Source organism: Micropterus salmoides, unplaced genomic scaffold (assembly GCF_014851395.1).
Source record: "Micropterus salmoides isolate LMB-PRFRI ecotype aquatic unplaced genomic scaffold, ASM1485139v1 Ms_hic_scaffold_10, whole genome shotgun sequence".
NCBI classification, from domain to species: Eukaryota; Metazoa; Chordata; class Actinopteri; order Centrarchiformes; family Centrarchidae; genus Micropterus; species Micropterus salmoides.
Genome location: NW_024040041.1, coordinates 35328557 through 35348714, shown reverse-complemented (window position 1 = coordinate 35348714; position 20158 = coordinate 35328557). Strand labels below are relative to the sequence as shown.

At 44.0% G+C, this 20158-nt stretch overlaps 1 protein-coding gene across 2 annotated transcripts in view; it reads left to right on the top strand.

The window, feature by feature from the left end:
• Positions 1-16788, top strand: part of LOC119896609 — a 34226-nt gene extending 17438 nt beyond the window's left edge. Inside the window, exons 1-3 of one of the 2 annotated variants that reach the window (XM_038710102.1) lie at positions 4953-5008; positions 5379-5489; positions 14369-16788. In XM_038710102.1, coding sequence (XP_038566030.1) covers positions 5446-5489; positions 14369-15239 — 915 coding nt within the window. In that variant the 5' untranslated portion in view covers positions 4953-5008; positions 5379-5445 and the 3' untranslated portion in view covers positions 15240-16788. Of the gene's footprint in view, positions 1-4952; positions 5009-5378; positions 5490-14368 lie in introns of those variants that run through there. The other variant, XM_038710103.1, reaches the window with a different exon arrangement.
• Positions 16789-20158: the final 3370 nt, after the last annotated feature.

Here is a 20158-nt window from a genome sequence, read left to right as displayed (position 1 = left end):
CTACTGGGAAGATTCACGCCAGCGCCCCCTGGAGTCAAACCGACAACTGGGAACGGCTGAGAACATTTCAGAACACGAGCTGCTGACCTCATACATGCAGAAACATGGCGGACAACGTGCTGATGGTTAGAAACGTTGGATTAACGGGGTGAAACCACGCACTGCGTTTACAGTGTTTTTACGGTGCAGTAACAACTCTGGGACAAAACTGACTTTGTACTAAAAAGCTTCAAAGTGTTTCAGCAGACTTGGACGACGATCCAACACGTCTTTGTAGCAGCGTCCGTGTTGTTCCACATTCAGACTGAAAGCACCTGAACACACCGCAGAGATAGGACTTCCCATCTCAGGAACTGGGACCACCTGAGGACAGGAACTTTGATTTGTAAGCTGCATTTAGTTCATGGGTCACATTGTGTTTTCACTGCAGCGTAAGAATCAAACAGTTTTATTCCCAGCTGAAAGCTCACACGGTCCAGTATTTACCTCCAAGACGACCGCTGCCTCGCTAAAGAAGCTGAGGGTAAAGGTGATGGACTGGCCCAGCATGTCTCCAGACCTGAACCCTACTGAGCATCTGTCGGGCGTCCTCAATCAGAAGGTGCAGGAGTGCAAGGTCTCTAACATCCACCAGCTCCGTCATGGAGGAGTGGAAGAGGACTCCAGAGGCAACCTGTGAAGCTCTGGTGAACTCCAGGCCCAAGAGGGTCAAGGCAGTGCTGGGAAATAATGGTGGCCACACAAAATATTGACACTTTGGGCCCAATGTGGCCATTTTCACTGAGGGGTGTACTCACTATTGTTGCCAGCGGTTTAAACATTAATGGCTGTGCGATGTGTTATTTTGAGGGGACAGCAGATTTACACCGTTATACAAGCTGCACGCTCACTACTTTACACTGTTATACAAGCTGCACGCTCACTACTTTACACTGTTATACAAGCTGCACGCTCACTACTTTACACTGTTATACAAGCTGCACGCTCACTACTTTACACTGTTATACAAGCTGCACGCTCACTACTTTACACTGCACGCTCACTACTTTACACTGTTATACAAGCTGCACGCTCACTACTTTACACTGCACGCTCACTACTTTACACTGTTATACAAGCTGCACGCTCACTACTTTACACTGCACGCTCACTACTTTACACTGTTATACAAGCTGCACGCTCACTACTTTACACTGTTATACAAGCTGCACGCTCACTACTTTACACTGCACGCTCACTACTTTACACCGTTATACAAGCTGCACGCTCACTACTTTACACTGCACGCTCACTACTTTACACTGTTATACAAGCTGCACGCTCACTACTTTACACTGTTATACAAGCTGCACGCTCACTACTTTACACTGTTATACAAGCTGCACGCTCACTACTTTACACTGTTATACAAGCTGCACGCTCACTACTTTACACTGCACGCTCACTACTTTACACTGTTATACAAGCTGCACGCTCACTACTTTACACTGTTATACAAGCTGCACGCTCACTACTTTACACTGCACGCTCACTACTTTACACCGTTATACAAGCTGCACGCTCACTACTTTACACTGCACGCTCACTACTTTACACTGTTATACAAGCTGCACGCTCACTACTTTACACTGTTATACAAGCTGCACGCTCACTACTTTACACTTTTATACCAGCTACACTGTTATACAAGCTGCACTGTTATACAAGCTACACGCTCACTACTTTACATTGTAGCAAAGTGTCTTTTTTTCAGTGTCGTCACATGAAAAGACAGAAATGTGAGAGGTGGACTCACTTTGTGAGATGCTGTAACTCTGCAACATCAGATCTGAAAAAGAAACCTGGAATTTAAATGTTGCTTCTGTTGCAAGTTTCAGATTAATTAAATGATTTCATGTTTATATGGACAGCCTCAGAGTTACATACATGGGCTGTCAGAAAACTACAATACCCATGAGCCTCAGCCACTGTTGCCTTGGGAAAAGGCTAAAACAAGGCTTCACCTCACAGCTGTCTGACAGTGTTCCTGACACATTATAATCTGGCTGAATGTAGATGTGTGTCAGAGCTGCTGGGTTGGATTGTACAGGCTAATAAAGTGTCCAGGTGAGCTGTAAGTGTTAAACCCTGAAGCAGCCAGCAGCAGTCTGACACACCTGCTAAGGAACAATAAGCCAGGTGCGCTACAGGAATTTTATAACAGATTACAACTTGTTGTACAAGATGTTTTGCTTTTAATATCAGTGACTTCATCACAGCCAGATGACACGTGAGACTTTCCAGCCAAGGAGGAAACAGTGTGATGCTGTTATAGAGTCAGAACACCTGCCAGAGCTCAGGGAGATTTGACAAAGTGTCTGACTTTAACACCACAGACTGCTGTTTCCCACAGGTCAGTCTCCCAGAAATGACATTTATACATTTGTTTATTTTCCCAATATATTTATATGTAGAGATCTCTAGAGAGAGAGAGAGACTAAACTAAACCTTCCTTCACAGTCAAGCCCCTGAAACTCTCTCTGTACACGATAAAATCCAAAGTCTGTCAATGCAGAACAGAGACAATATTTGCACAAAGCCTGGGAAAATGTACAAAATCAAGCGCACCTATGGATGGGGTAAAGACAGCTATGAAAACTATCAAAGCTCCATTACACACTTTGAAACCTAAACCCATTTCTATCCACCAATTACCCAGACGATAAAGAAAGCATGAACCTGGCTGACACCACCTAAACAATATATGTATGTAGCTCTCAAATATCAAATTTGTCTACCACTAAAAACAACAAAGTATAAACAGATCATTGGACTGATTCTAAAGATAAACTAGAGAAAACGTCTCTAGTCAAACCAAAATCATTGGCAACTAGACAACCAAGATATTCACATCAAGTACACTGAACCCCTCAAGAAGTAAGAGCAAAGTAAAATAAACATATACAAAACCAACTGAAAGACACCAAGTCTGGACCTCAAATTGGCCATAAAGCTGTTTATCTCGTACTAAATGTAGGCCACTTCCCTGGCTCCTGGATCGAAGGACTTCCCACCCCCATATAAGATAAATTTGACCGAAACAACACAGGGGCATCTGTGTCAGCAGTAACCTTGGGAAAGTGTTCTGCAGCTTACTGAACACAAGAATAACTGACCACCTGAAAGAACGCAGCGCCTTAAGTAAAAGCCAAATTGGATTTCTCCCAAATAATCAAATATCAGACCACATTTTCACCCTGCACACCCTAATCCATAGACATGTAATCCAAAATAAAGGTAGAATATTTGCTTGTTTTGTTGATTTCCAAAAGGCATTTGACTCAAATGGACTTTTATATAAACTCATTCAGAGTGATGTTAATCTATGTACTCCAGCAGTAAGCGTGCAGTCAAATTTGGAGATAACACGACCGACTTTTTCCACCAAATGAGAGAGGGGTGCGACAGGGCAGCAGTTTGAGTCTACGCTATTCAGCATTTACATTAATGAATTGGCAACAACATTACAGACCTCTACAGCTCCAGGAGTCGTACAGCTGGACACTGAAATAAAGTGTTTACTCTACGCAGATGATTTGGATTTACTGGCACCAACAAGAGAGTTTTAATCTTTCAAAAACATTCCAGGCATTCCACCAACAATTTCACAATTAGCAACAGCAACATTTAACAAAAAAAACTTTAGCCTTAAATATGTGGCCAACCGAAGTCCTGCATGCAGAGTTCTGCAGGAGTGTCCTCCGGGTCCAGAGGAAAACATCCAATAACGCCTGCAGGGCAGAATTAGGCCAATAGCCTCTAATTATTAAGATGCAAAAGAAGAGCGCTCAAAGTCAGGCAACATGTAAAAATGAGCGACTCCCACTCACTCCACTATCCAGCTCTGAAAAGCCAAGAGCTGAATCTAGGAAGGAGCCCACTGAACCAAGTCGTCCTGAGACTCCTGATTCAACACCAGCTCACATCACAGAGGCTCAGGACAATAACCATCAGACCAAACAAAATTAGTCACTGAAACACAACACAAACTACAATGCTATTCTGCCCTAAAACATGACTATACAACAGCACTGCAGTCTGGGGGCTGTAGAGACGGAGCTGCACTTCTTAACACAATGCACCAAATATACTGACATTGACAAAGATATACTGATATATACTGACAAAGATTTGGCTGTTCAGCAAACCATGTGCCAGCCTGCCACAACCTGAGAGACAGCCGGCGAGATGCCAATAAAGCTTTCTTTAACTGAAATTGGGTACTGTGCAAAAGCTTTTGGACAGGTGTGGAAAACATGCTGTTAATTAAGAAAAATATACATGTTAATAGCTTTTATATATCAATTAACAAAATGCAAAGTGAGTGAACAGAAGAAAAATCAGATCAATCTTTGCCTTCAGACAGCATCAGCTCTACATCAAAGTCTCTACATTTTGACATTAAACCTGATTCTGATTATTCAGCTGTACATATATTCCTTTACCACGAGTCAGTCGAAGGTCAGAGGCTGGGGTCTAACATTAGCAAACTGAGTATAATTCAGCTTAAAGGAGCAGTGTGGTTTAGTGGGGGTCTATTGGCTGAATATGGCAGGAATGGAATATAATATTCATAGGAATGTTTTAATTAATGTAACAGGAGGAAGGAGTTCCACACACTGTACAAACATTTTCTAATGTCAGAGCTGCTGCAGGCTGTAAACTTTGAGCTTCTTTTTGGAAAAAAATATAGTTTTACTTTCTATTAAACTTCTTGCCTGGGACACTATTTACTGTAAACCATCTGTTCTCAAACACAAACATTAAACACGGAGTTTCCCTTCTAGGGATCACCACATGTTGAACTGTGTTGTAGGCGCTTTCTCTTTTAAGATCTGACTGTTAATCAGCCAATAGAAACACAGGTGTGATCATCAGCACGCCGCCTCCTCACATATAAAAAACACAGGTGCGATCATCAGATGTTAGTATTTGCTCTCAGAAATTCACCTGTGAAGCACCAAAGCAGGTAAGATCAGACACTCATCATGTCCTGAGATCCTGTCTTCTTCTGTCTTTCACTGACTCTCTGAACGCTTCTTTACTTTAAACTTAGAGATCTGAAACATCTGGCCGGTATTCCCTGTAACCCAGCTGTTAGGCTTTAGTGGAGGCCTAACAGGTTCAGATTTAAACAACAAAAGCTCCTTAATGCATGGGTTTCTTATTCTGGTCAGCTGCATCATGGGCAACAAAACCTGTTCCACTATAATCCAGTCCACTAAACCTGCAACCTCAAAAACAACAACAATGAAACCAGGTTCAGAGTTACAGTGAAGAGTGCATTTTAATAGCAACACTAATCTTGTTAATAAGAAATGTTTTGTTTTCACCTTCAGGTCGGAGGAAGAACAGTCAACTTTTGCTTTCGGTCTCTGATCTGATCACAGACCAGAGAGAGAAATCATGCAGGCTTCAAAAGAGGAGGAAAAAAGTTTCAAAGAAATGCAGTGAGTCTCTAGCTTTTTTCCTTCAACCCAGGTTTTCCAGGGGTCACCATGTTTCAAGGAAAGATATTTTAAAACCCTTTTCACATCAGCCAAATGTGGCGAGGCGGATCGTCTGCGGCTCTCGCTAAGGAGCCTGGCTTTAACCCTACTGCGAATTGTATTGTATTATTAAAAACATACAGACAGAACTGCGACTATAAAGTCAAACAAAAACAAAATCCGTTAGTTCAACAGAAACCAAACTGGTAATTTAAATCCAAAGCAAATAAACAGAAATAAAATTTCCCTCAAGGAGAATGAAAACAAAAATAAACAAAATATTAATATTTACAACAGTCTGCTAAAACTGAGCTAACAGAGACCGTTAGCTTACTCCCAATCACACCTTCATTCAAGCTTACATTAAAAGAGCCAAACAGAACTTTTATCATGTACATAAAAAGGAGGTTTTCTAGCATGTTTAGAAAGAGGCAAGGCAGCTTTTCCCCCACTGTGCAGGCAAGAGGAAGGCTGCACAACCTACAAACACACAGTTACCACGCACCATGTTAGCACTCACATGTGGCTAAATGAAAATGATTAGCCGTTCACCCAGTCTACATGAACACCTACCCATGATTAACAACGAATGGACACCCCTGATGCTCCGAAAGGAAGGTCCAACCCTGCAGGAAGCCTACCCTGGCAAGCAACTGCTCGTCCACATGGGGAGGGAAAGGTCCGTACTAACAGTGAGCCTGGGATCACAGGCAACCCAAATTAACAGATTGTAACACTATTATCAGTGACCCCACGTGAGCGCATTTACTCTTACCATTAAAGCATCCGTGCACATTGCATGCACAGCGATGTGGGTGCTTGGTGTCAGCAGCACGAAGAGGAAGTGGCCATGCCACCATTTATACCTTCCTGTTTAACCAATACCTGCCATCCACTGACCCCGCCTACTCCTGTCAATTGACCCTTTGCTAAGCCCCGCCCCCTTAGTTACTGTTGGTAAGTCCGACAAACTGTCGGCGCTGCCGCTGTCTATTGCTGCACTCCCATAAGAAATATTGACAAATGTGTTGGAAAAAGCGATCTCAGAAAGAAGCAGACAGTTTTGCAGTTGCATTATATATTTGAAGGTTGTAGTCAGGCTGTCAAACTGACTCATACTGACTAAAACTGACTCAAACGTACATGGAAAAAAAATGAAAGCTAGAAGCTAAAGGCTACCTATCACACCGTACAAGTGGACCACCGCATCCCAGACAATTGAGACAATAGACAACGATGTTAAGGATCAACAGTGTCCCTGTTAAGCTGGGTAGGCCTCTGTTCATTATTACAATCATTGCAAAACAGAACAGTAGGGCTTTATAACGTTACATTCAATAGGAAGCTAACTTTACATCACACATCATGTCGGCTGTGGAACAATCCACAGCCGACATGTTTCTGGATTTATTTTAGGTTTTGGAAAGAGAATAAATCGTACTTCTCCTTTCAACCTCTCTGGGTAACGACTGTAACTATTACAAGATGCCCCAGGAACTGCGTTTGACCAGAACCAGAAGAAAAATACAGCAGAAAAAAGCTAGAAAACTAGAAAAGACTCTTTTTACTTTAGAGTCAATGGAGCGCAGCCATGAAAGTGTCGGACCTGAGTCACAGTGAGTCCTATTCTGCACTGTGACTGGCCAGCTGTGTATTCGGGGCGTGGCTTAGCGAAGGGTCAATTAACACATCAATGGTCTCTAACCCCATGATGCTACACAAAGAATGAGGAACACCAGTGGGTATCACAGTAGCTGCTAACAGTGTAGCAGTGGGGGCAGAGAATGAGATTGCTTTATTGTCATTGAACGTAGTTAAGTAGTTTAAGTGCAACTACTCACAAAAACATTACACAAATTCTAGTTGGTGATCATAGCATGATACCATGATATTGAGTATGTCTCCTTTGATATGTAGAGAAGCATATTCCTCTCCTTTCCTCCTGAAGTCAGTTATCAGTTCTTTTGCTTTGGAGAGGTTGAGTATCAAGTTGTTAATGTGGCACCATGCAGTCAGTTTCTGGACTTATTCCCTGTAGGCAGACTCACCGTTGTTTTGCATTTGACCCACCACAGTTTTGTCGTAAATTTAATAAAGGTGTTTGTGCTGTGGGTTACTGTATAGTCATTGGTGTATAAAATGTAGAGTACTCAGCACGCAGTTTGGACACCGTCCTGCTGGGGATGATGGTGCTAAACGCAGAGTTAAAATAAACAAACAAAGGTTACGATATGGTAACACTAGTTCTATAAGCACAGGCGGAGCCCTCTTCAGACTCTATAGGTATCTCCTCCAATCACACGTACGCACTGGCCCACTGTACGTAGCCAGCCAACAGGATGTTGCTACCGATACGTGTGTACCATATAAATAGCAGTGTCCTAGCAATCGGTAGAGGACTTCGCCTGTGCTTAAAGAACTAAGGTTACCATATCGTAACCTTCGTTCAATCTCACACAGGTCCGTCCTCTGCTGGACTCTATGGGTACAGTGGGTGGAGCCCGATGACTGTCCGCAACAGGCCAAAGTCTACCACACCAAGACGGTTGGCTACAAGCCGGCCACACCCAAACCACCACATTGCCTTAGTGACGGTCCAGTGGGTGTCATGCCTGCCCATCAACGCCTGAGTTGTCTTGACTTCCCCTTGGAACGACAGACAAAGACTGTGTATGTTCCCCCTTTACTACTGGTATACACCACAGTCCCTCCTCACAGATTCTGGGTTGCACCTGTGAGCACAGAAACTGAGAAGGTGCTTGACGCATCCAAGAGATAGAAACACACATGGCATGGTGACGACCATGACGCTGTTGTGCAGATCTCTTTGACACTCACCCCCCTGATAGAGGCCGCGGATACTGCCACTACACTGGATGGAGTGTGCACGAATCTCTGAGGGTGATTCTGTTCCCGCCTGCACATAGACTTGGGAGATACACTCACAAAGCAAACCAGCCAGATGTATTATCCTGGACCTGAATGAGCTCCTAATGTTCTGGGGAACAAAGGAGGGGTTCGGTCGTAACACAGCCGCACCATGGTCACCACGAAGCAGCCTACACCTGGGGTGAACCAAGAGGCCACACAGCTCACTCATCCTCTTAGCAGAGGTGAGAGTTAGCAGCAAGGCTGTCTTGAGAGATAGCATTTTCAGAGAGGACTGCCAAAGGGACTCATAACAGGCACACCTTATAGCTTTCAACACAAGTGGTAGATCCCACTGAGTGGTGTTGAGACACATGACATCAGTCGCTTTAAAACCCTTTACAAGGGGATGGGCGAAGACTGATCTTTCATTAAACCCCTCGTGACAGGAAGAGATGGCTGCAGCGTACACCTTGACAGTCGAATACGTCCCTTCTCCATCAGACCTTGCAGGAAGGAAAGAATGGATCCCACCAAACAGGTGGACGGATCCGTCTCCCTCTCAATGCACCAGCACTGAAAACCCATTGACTTACCATTCCACGGATCTGAAACCTCCCGTGTTTTTGGGGACCAAAAAGTATGTGGAGTAGAGACCCTTGTGCATGTTGTGCGCAGAGACAACAGCGACAGCCTGCTTGAGCAGGAGTTGTTGGATCTCAACGGCCAGGACGTCGACTTCCTCCTGTGAGGACAGTGTGGCTTCTCTGATTCCCTGGAAAACTGGTGATATGCGGCCATCCAGCTTGACAGCGTGCAGCGTTGTCGCCATTCTGCATGGAAATGTGTCAGGGGACGCGCGGTTAGTTGAGGAGCATTGCCTCTCTGCTGCCACATTTTCCATAAATGGGTGTTTAGCCCAAGGGGGGTTGGCATCAAAAGGCCCGAGCATGTTGTGGAGACCCTGAACGCACTATGGTTCATCTATGGACATCTGTGAACGCACAGCGGTCCGTCCCTCCATAGTGTTTGGCACTCATGAACACACCAATGAAATGTTCCAGTCTCTGCAATAGGATCTGATGGTCAATGGTATCAAATGCAGCACTAAGATCTAATAAAACCAGTACAGAGACAAGTCCTTTATCTGATGCAATAAGGAGGTCGTTTTCACCAGTGCTGTCTCTGTGTTATGATGAGCTCTAAATCCTGACTGAAAATCCTCAAATAAACTATTGCTCTGTAGAAAGTCACACAGCTGTTTAGCAACTGCTTTCTCCAGAACCTTAGAGAGAAATGGAAGGTTAGATATAGGTCTATATGGATGGGGTCTAAGAGGCAGGTTGATGGTTTAGATGAAGAAATTATTGAAGTTAGTTGGTAAAGATTGAGGGAAGCAAAACAGTCTAAACATGTATCTGGTTCTACAGCTGTTTCTAAGGTTCCTGAGTTTAGAGATAAGTCGGTGCCAATTGAGGGCAGGTCTTGGTGAATTTTGTCTCTAATAGCTAGAATTTTATCTTTAAAGAAGCTCATGAAGTCGTAACTACTGAGAGCTATGGGAATACTTGGCTCAATAGAGCTGTGACTCTCTGTCAGCCTGGCTACAGTGCTGAAAAGAAACCTGGGGTTGTTCCTATTTTCCTCTATTAATGACGAGTAGTACGCTGCTCTGGCATTACGGAGGGCCTTCCTATAAGTTTTAAGACTATCTTGCCAAATTAAACGAGAATTTTCCACTTTGGTGGAACGCCAATTCCTCTCAAGTTTCTGTGATATTTGCTTTAATTTGCGAGTTTCAGTATTATACCATGGAGCTAACCGTCTTTGTTTTAGTATTTTCTTTTTTAGAGGGGCTACAGAGTCCAGTGTCATTCACAGCGAGCCTGCAGCACTATCAACAAGATGATCGATTTGGGAGGGACTGAAATTAGCATAGGAGTCCTCCGTTACTTTGTGACTAGATAATGTATTTAGAGCTGAAGGAATCGCATCCTTAAATTTAGCTACAGCACTATCAGACAGACATCTTGTATAGAAGTTTTTGCCCAATGGAGAGTAGTTCAGCAATACAAACTCAAAAGTTATCAAACAGTGGTCGGATAAAGAGGGATTCTGTGGGAACACCACTAAATGTTCAATTTCAATACCATACACCAAAACAAGGTCGAGGGTGTGGTTAAAACAGTGAGTCGGTTCATGAACACTCTGAGAGAAGCCGATGGAATCTAACAAAGAGATAAACGCAGTACTAAAGCTGTCATTCTCAACATCCACATGAATATTAAAATCCCCTACAATAATAACTTTGTCCGTTTTAAGGACTAAAGTTGACAAAAACTCAGCAAACTCAGATAAGAATTCAGAGTATGGGCCAGGTGCTCGGTACACTATAACGAAGAGAATTGGTTGCAGTGATTTCCAACTTGGGTGTGAAAGACTAAGAACAAGGCTTTCAAATGAGTTATAGTTTAGTTTAGGTTTAGAGCTGATTAGTAGGCTAGAGTGGAAGATAGCTGCAACTCCACCTCCTCGGCCTGTGCCTCGAGGAATGTGAGTATTAATATGACTGGGAGGGGTGGATTCATTTAGGCTAACATATTCTCCATCACCCAGCCAGGTTTCAGTAAGACAAAATAAATCAATATCATAATCTGATATTAGTTCATTTACTAGTACACCTTTAGAAGAGAGAGATCTGATGTTTAAGAGTCCACATTTAACTCTCCTATTCATTTGCACTATTGCTCTTGTGGTTTTAATTTTTATGAGGTTTTTATGCACAGCTCCTCTTCTGTTTACCTTTTTAAATAATTTCGATGGTCGGGGGGACAGACACCGTCACTATAGGATTTTCACTAAGTAACTCCTGAAATGGAGGAGCAGAGAAGTGTTTTAGACTGCGACTCTGCGTAGGGTTTTGGGTGGGTAACTGCTGAATTAGGAGGGCAGAGAAGTATGTTAGACTGCGACTCTGCCTCCTGGTCTCAACTCTGGGTTGTCGTGGATTTGGTCCACTAATAAACTTGGCCAGATTTCTAGAAATAACCGGGAGTCATAACCGCCGACGTGAATAACAATCTTACTGTATTTACGTTTATCCTTAGCCAGCAGTTTCAAATAAGACTCAATGTTGCCCGCTCTGGCCCCAGGGATGCACTTAACTATGGCCGCTGGCTTCGCTAACTTCACGTTTCTCAAAATGGAGCTGCCAATGATCAGAGTTGGTTTCTCAGCGGGTGTGTCGCTGAGTGGGGAAAATCTGTTAGAAACGTGAACAGGTTGATGATGCCCCGTGGACTTTGAATGCTTACGACTATTCCTCCTTCGGACAGTCACCCAGCCCCCCCCCTTTCCTGGCTGCACAGGGGATGCCGGAGGACGGCTACCAGAGGCTAACTCAGGCCGTTCAGCACCGACTACCGGGGACTGGCTAGCTACAGTAGCTAAAGACTGATCTACCAAGGTGCGGAGCAGGACTTCTAAATCACTGAGTCTCGCCTCCATGTCTATAAACAAACTACACTTATTACACGTACCATTACCGCTAAAGGAGGCAGAGGAGTAACTGAACATCTGACACACCGAGCAGGAGAAAGTAGGAGAGAGAGAGGGAGAAGGAGAAGCCATCGCTAGCTGCTAAGCTAAAGTTGCTAACGGCTAAGCTAAAGTACTGTAGCGTCAGCTACCAAAACTTTAGAACAACTATGAGATTGAACAGCAGTCACTAAAAGATGGAAAGAACTGTGAGTGCTTAGGCAAAATTACTGTAAGAAGAAGTGTTTAGCGAACAGTTGGCCGCTGTAATCAAACAAATGTAACTGTTATTTAGCGAGAGCAGCACAACACGGTACCAACACACAAGCGCCGGAAATGGAAATGAGTCGACACTCGTCACTTGTGCATTGGTGTTGATGATTGTGTGGCATTTGGGCGTTTTGGTTGTTCGCTGCGCGGCACTGCGGTGCTGGGTGGGGAGGAGCGCTGGTCTATGTTGTGTGCGTGCCGTGGTCGGTCCGGGCGCTGCTCTTCCACGGGTTATGCCTCTTACATTCCGTCATTTGTACTATTTATTTTTTTGTACTTTTAGGTCGGGGTCTTCCACGTTTGCATCATGGTGCATCTGGGAGTCTTTTTTTTTTTTTTTTCTTCTCCCACCCCTATTGGCTCCTGGGGTTCTTGCCTGCCTGTTACAGTCGTGGCGTCCCACTCTCACTAACAACTACATTCTTTAACAGGCTTATACGCACACACATGTACACACACACATGTCTATGAAGATTCTCAGTCATCCAGGTCAAAGTTCTCCAACGAAGGTTAAAATCAAGGGCAACTGGACTTGGTTGAAGATACTGGAAGACGTTTCGTCCCTCATCCAAAGGACTTCTTCAGTTCTGACTGACTGGCAGGGAAACTCAGCTATTTAACCTCAGTGGGGTCGTTGGCCCGGGTCATCGATACCGCTGGTTCGTTAGTGTTCCTTGTTGCTGTGACGACAGTCGTTACAGTCGTTAAGACTACCTGTGGCCAAGACTGAACGACCATCGTTGGTATCTTCACCTGAGGCCGAGACTGAACGACCATCGTTGGTATCTTCACCTGAGGCCAAGACTGAACGACCATCGTTGGTATCTTCACCTGAGGCCAAGACTGAACGACCATCGTTGGTATCTTCACCTGAGGCCAATAGGTTACGTTTGTTGAGTTTCCTGGGAAGTGATGAAAGGACAGCATTGTAAGTGGGGGATAAGTGGTGGCGTAGACCCCCTCCCCTGTTCAATGACGGCTTCTCCACCCTGGTGTAGATGCTTCCTTGACACCTCTTTCAAACCATCCATCTTCTCTGTCTAAAATGTGCACCTGGTGAACTCAACCAAGTCCAGTTGCCCTTGATTTTAACCTTCGTTGGATACACACACACATACAAACACACACAGTCTCACACACAGACACAAACAAACTTAGGTTGTCCCTGGTAGAATTATTCCTGATGCTTTTCTTTCAGTTACTTATTTAAATTAATTATTATTCCAGCTCTCGTGGCTGTGCTGTGTTGCTTATTTAGTGTGTGTGACTGTTTGTTGTTTTCATTTTTCTCTTAGTTGTCTTAATATGTCAGCTGTTTATTGCTGCTGTTCGGCTGGTTGTCTTTTACTATTATTATTTTTATTGTTTGTTTGTTGTTGTTTTTCTCCTCCTCCCCCCTCTCTGTTCTGTTGCAGGTTTCGTTGCTTTCTGCAATTGGTGTTACCCACAGCTTTTCCCTGTTGTCCCCACCCTCCATCCTCCATCCCCCTTCTCTTACAGGTCTTGTCCTTTCTCTGTGCTGTCTTTTTGTGCCCCCCCATCCCCGTGTCTGCCCCCCTGTCCGGCCCGGTGACAAATCAATACATAATTAAATAAATAATAAAACAGACAAAGGAGTATTTTAATACTCTCTTGTTAAAGTAAAATCTGTCTGGCACAATATGGTATCCAGGTCATTATACTCTATACCAGGCTGCTGGGCAGGACAGGGTTAAAAATAAATAAATAAATACATAAAGGTTCGCACCCACGACGTTCTTGCTGTTAGGTGACAGTGCTAACTACTGCGGTCGGACGAGGCCTAAAAGCTTAAAATGGGCAAAGTTGTGATTGAGCTCCTCAGCAAGCAGGTCACTACTGGTGCTAGTTGTTGGATGCCTGCTGCCAGTTGGGGAGATGCTGGATACAGTGTTAGACACACAGGGCTCCCTCATGCTGAGGTGTCCCTCAATCTTCCTCCCATAGGCTCCTTTTGCCTCTCTTTAGTTTGGACCTGGCCATTCTGTACAATTCCTATTTCCAGACCTGAAGGCTGAAAGCTTTAACTGAACTCCCAAATAACTGCAGATGTCCTGTCTGTTCTGACACAGAGTGTAGAGATGTGCTAGACAGGAAGATTCACTGTTTGAAAATAACTTCAAGTTGCTGCCATTCTTTTTTTACAGAAGGACGCTGTGGTTACTCAGAGTTAAACGCTCTCTTGGGAACACCTGTAGGAACTTGGACCAAAAGGAAGAACTGATAAAGAAGTGCAGGAACCAAAGCGTCCTGCAGTGGCTGAGAGACGGTTCAGAGTCCCGAGACTTCTCCCAACTCGTGGACATGTTTAATTTCCTGAAAGAACGCATCGACGTGGAAGAGAAGAAGAACCACAGCAACAGTGTAGACATCACCTTTGTGGCCCACGGAGCGATCGGAGACTTCATGATCCCAGCCAGCTGCCTCCTGCCTCTGCCCTCCATCACAGACGTGCTCCTGTATTCTCCCTGGAACTGCACCAGCAGTGCTGATGTGGTATATGGTGTCGCTACAGGACGCATCAGGCCGCAGCACAGAGTTTTTAAATGTGACAAAGATGACGGCTGTCTGATTCCTGATGGAGAGCATCGGCCTGTGAAACTGCCAAACTACTGGAACTCCATGAAGACAGCTGGAGATCAACTGATTCCCAACATCACTGTCAGTCCTCTCAAACCCCCAGAGGACGGTGTCTGGGAGAGATACGAGTCTCTCACAAAGAAATACGGTGAACCTGAGAGAAACCGCATCGTCATCCCGTTCATCCTCCCAGCAGAGAGGACGTCTTTACAAAGCGTCCCGTTCTCTGTCGTCTGTTTGGCCGCCTCGCTGGTGCTGCTGTCCTCCAGGTTTCAAGCCACCCTCCATCTGAGTGCCTGTCTGGGGGATCGGTCTGCTGGACAGAAGTTTGACAAAGACTATCTGCAGACTCAGTATGCCTGCGCTGTGGACAGCACTGTGATGACACCTTCAGCAGACATGTTCACTTTGACCTGGAGAGATGCTTTTAGAGGTTGAGGACAAACATCAGCCATGCCTGAGGCCTCCTCACTGTTGAAACTGGGTTAGCAGTTGTTTGTGTAAGAGGATAAATCAGGTATTTTCATGAAATGTCATCAGTCACAGCCAAAATAATGTTCAACTGCTCCAGTCTGTAGTCTACATGTTTAAAAAAGACCACCAGTCCCCCTCCCCAAGAGACTAAAGCCCTCTGCCTGAACGACTGCTGCCTAGTAGCACTCATCATGACCCCCCTCCCTGACTCACTGGACCCAATTTGCATACAGAACAAACAGGTCAGCTGCCGACGCCTTCACCCTAGCCCCCCACCTGGACCAGAGGAACACATTTGTGAGAATAAATGATGAGACAGACCACAGAGAGGAGGTCAGAGCCCCGACATCTTTGAGCCAGGACAACAACCTCTATATCGACATCATAAGGACACAGAATGACTAAAAAGGAGAGTGTCTTCAGCTTCAGGTTCCTCTGGGTCCACATTAGCGAAGACCTGACCTGACCCTCACCAACGGCATCACAAGGACAGCGAGACAACAGCTCTTCTTCTTCCTCTGCTGGCTGAGGAGGATCAACATGGACTCCTCAACACTCTGCACCTTCTACAGGTGCACCTCTGAGAGCATCCTGATCGGCTGCATCACCTCCTGGTCAGGCAGCTGCTACGCCCTCCACGGTTAGGCTCTACAGAGGGAGGAGAAAACTGCTCAGCACATCAGCAGGACAGAGCTGCATCCATGGAGGACATCTACACCCCAGGAAGAAGTCCATCAGACTAACCAGAGACCCGACCACCCCAGCCACAAACTGTTCTCCCTGCTGCTGGTACTGCAGCATCTGGTCCTGCAGCACCAGGCTCAGCTTCATCCCTCAGACCATAAGACTGCTGAACTGTCACTTTACTGGCACCTTAAATTACTGATACACTTTACACTTCTCTCCTGCCAAACAAACTGATGGCACCTGTTTACATCTTAGGATAGATATATTTACTATAGCAGTATAACAGTATATATACATATTTTAACTACTGTTTAAGAGCTGTTTGCTGCTGCACTACTTTGTGTCTGTGAGTCTTTAATTCTAATTAGATTTCAGTATACGGGATGATAAGTGTTTTATAAATGGGTTAGTTTTCTTATATTTTATCCCTTTTATTTTATTGTATTTTACTAATTTTATAGTAATTTTTCATGCTCTTATCTTGTATTATTCTTTACACTTGTTAAAGCACTTTGTAACTTGTTTTTGAAAAGTGCTCTACAAATAAGGATTATTATTATATTTATTATACATATCTGTGTTGTTGGAGGAGCCTGAGAATAAAGACTTTCACTGCCAATGACTTCACTGTAGCTGCTGTGCATAACATGTAGAATAATCCCATCGTTCTCAAGCAAATTATTATTACCTTTAACTCTTTAAGTGAGAAAATATTGATGAGTCCGTAATATCAGTCCAGGAAATATTGATGGATTGACAATTTCTTATGATTCATGTGTAGCAGTAGAGCGTATCTACTCTTGGTTAATAAAGTTATGAATAATAACATTTGTAAATATTGTTATCATAAGCACCCGTTTTGGGGCACCACCTGAATTTCCCTTTGCTGAAGGCCTTCAGGACGCCTGATGGCTTAATTATTGCACAATTCTTTGCTAGTGATCAGTTAGTTCGTAATTGCTTGATAATTTTAAATCAGTTTAATCAGTCAGACAGTCTCATATCAAAAGGTGAATCCTCTGAAGTTAAACAGTACACACACACCGTTCCTGTGATTAGGTGAGATTTATTAGCTAACTAAAGTGAATACAAAGGTTAAATATATCAAAGACATAAAACAATGCCTAAACAAACAGGATGCAATCGATGAGAATAACTGAGTTCAATGTGAATTTAGTTGGTCTATTGTGGGAAAGAATTTGATTCTAAGGGAGTAAGAGAACTAATGAACGCAAGTTATATGATCATAACTAAGTTAAATTTGGCTAGGCTAAAGGAGGAGGGCTTTCAGGTCTCCTCTGAGATTCTGGCTTAACTTTTAATATGGTCTTAAAGTCTATTTGCGTGTATTTTAATCAAATACCTTTCCACAATCAACTCTTAAATGTCCTAAACTGTTATACAGTTCTGAGTTTTAAGCATTTGATAAGAGGAAAAGTTATTGTTAAAAATTTCATAGGGATCACAGCAGATGAAAAAGCACCTTAACTAAACTTCCAGGAGAATACAATACTGATTGTTAAACATTCTTACTTAGAAAATTTATAAGTTATAAGAACATAGCATCAGATTACAGACAATAAAACACAGTAATATAAATTAAGCACAACGAGAGGCATTAAAGAACAATGACATGTAATATTTATTCTGTCCTCTGGGGGGGGGCACTGGTTCCATGAGAGGACCTGGGAATCCTCTGACTATTTAACTTCTAGTCAACTCAATCCTTGGCTCAGGAGCTGGGGAAATTGGTTATTAAACACATGACAATAAGTGTTTGGAACAAAGCATTAGTTAAATGTGAATTACATGCAGGTATGTAAGCGCTGATGATGTTACAGGGTGGTGTGGTGTGGGGACAGAGAGGACCCAAACGCAGCACTCTGAGGGAAGGAGGTTTATTGAGGGATAAAGGGGGAGAGGGAGTGGAGTGGAGGGAGAGGTGGATGTCAGGGAAACACAGGCACGGGGAACCAGGAAGACTGGGGGCCAGGGAGCCGGGGAACACTGGGGCCGAGGAAGCGAGGAGCGGTGGGAGAACAGGGAGGACGCTGTGGGGGAAGTCCGAGGAGGAGAGGGCCGGTGGATGAGCCCAGCCGACTGAACGGAGGACGAGGGTGAGTGTACCTGGGAGGGAAACAGACAGAGAGACAGGGTTAGGGATGAACGACAAGGCACAGGGGGAAAAAACTACAAACATGAGATCCTGAACTTGGAGGTGGCACCGGGTATGGAGCAACAACGATCAAGCGAGGATGGTGTGGAGAACCGGCGTTGAAATACAGGCAGTCATGAGGTGATTACTGGCAGGTGTGGCAGGCTGACGAGGTGGCTGATGGGATGCAGGTGCAGGTAGTTGGCTGGGCTCAGGAGCAGAGGGAGAGAGAGAGAGAGAGAGAGAGACAGAGAGAGAGAGAGAGAGAGCACACAGGAGAAAACACAGGGAGGCAGGCAGGGAACAGAAAACCAAGGAAAAAGCAGAATAACTGATAAAAAGGAGAAAAAACCAGGACGCTCACCGTCAGCCGGGCTGCCACCACAACAGATGAAGCACTTTAAATTAACTTTCTTTGTGGTTTCTTCTTTTCAACATAGTTACTAACAAGAACATGATAATAACTTGTTCAAAACTGAAGAACTACTAAATAACTGTTAAGGATTATTTAGCTAAACAGAGTAAAAAGGTACGTTTATGAGGAGATAACATTTCTTTGTCCACAAAGGAATTTGGGGCCGTTCCTTCTCTGGCGTCTGGCTTCAATTTGGCACATCGGCCAAATTCTGCGGTAATTTGAAAGGGGGAACACCATTACCGTGGTTACCCTGTCCTATAACTCATCCTGGGGAGTGTCTGTGTGTTTGGGGGGGGGGGGGGCTCTGTCCAAAATGGTCCTGACACCATGGTTCAGAATGAAGTTAGTCTCCGGACAAGGTTAATATGGTCATTTTAACCGTCATGCATAGAGTCTGTTACCTCATCTTCACCGGAGGTGGAAGGTTTTATGGTCAAGACTGCCCAAACAGCACTCAGTCCCTCCTCTGGGGTATTTAGAGCCTGGAGTCAGCCTGTCTGAGGGGTGATATCTCACCCTTCCCATTTCTCCCAGCGAGAGACAAAGAGAGATAGGTGCTTGTACTTATTTTCTGAAAAGTGTATACTTGTAATCATTGCTGACAGATATGTTGCGTGTCGTTGGAAATAAAATACTTGAACACAGATGTTGAAATGTCACTCTGGGGCGGCTGTAGCTCAGGAGGTAGAGCGGGTTGGCAGGATACTGAACCCCGAATTGCCCCTGGCGGCTTTTCCGGCAGAGTGTGAATGTTAGTTTCTGTTTGAACAATTAGGCTCAGTGTATGAATGTGTTTGACTGGTGAATGCAGATGTAGTGTAAAAGCGCTTTGAGTGGTCGAAAAGACTAGAAAGGCGCTATACAAGTACGGAGCATTTACATTTTACTCTTTGTAACAAAGATCATGGAGGATGAGATGAGAAATATACACGATGAGACAGAAAACGTAGGGGGTTACGGAGGCAAGCAAAAACTTAAAAAGGTCATATTTGACACTACTGGAGTTCGGTACGCAGATTCAGACGTAGAAAACTGGCTCATGATGCAAGATGCCTATACTCTACACAAGACGGCACGAAAGTGATGTAACAAAAAACACTGAAGATATCATTTAACAACTTGTATAAAACAAAAGATAAAAGAGTAATTCATTTTAAATATGAGGTGGGCGATACTGTAAGAATTTCAAAACTACCTTTTAAAAAAGGTTATGAGCAAAATTATACTGATGAATATTTCACTGTAAAGGAATGCGTGTCAAGGGCCCCTCCTGTTTACAGGTTAAAAGACTATGACGGCGAAATATTACAGGGGACATTTTATGAGCAAGAGATGCAAAAAGTTATTATAGATAAAAACAAAACATTTAAAATAGAAAAGATTTTATCTAGAAAGAAAAGACAAGGCCGGGACATGGTGTTAGTCAAATGGGTCGGATGGCCAGATAAATTTAACAGGTGGATTTTGGAAAAACAGGTCATTCAGCTACCTTAGCAGATTACAAACACACGTATAAATGGATAGAGGATTTTTTCGTCACCCTGCCCAACAACTCATCTGCATTATTTTACCCGAGCAATACAATAGCAAACTTTAGAACAAAACTATTCAAGCCTTTACACT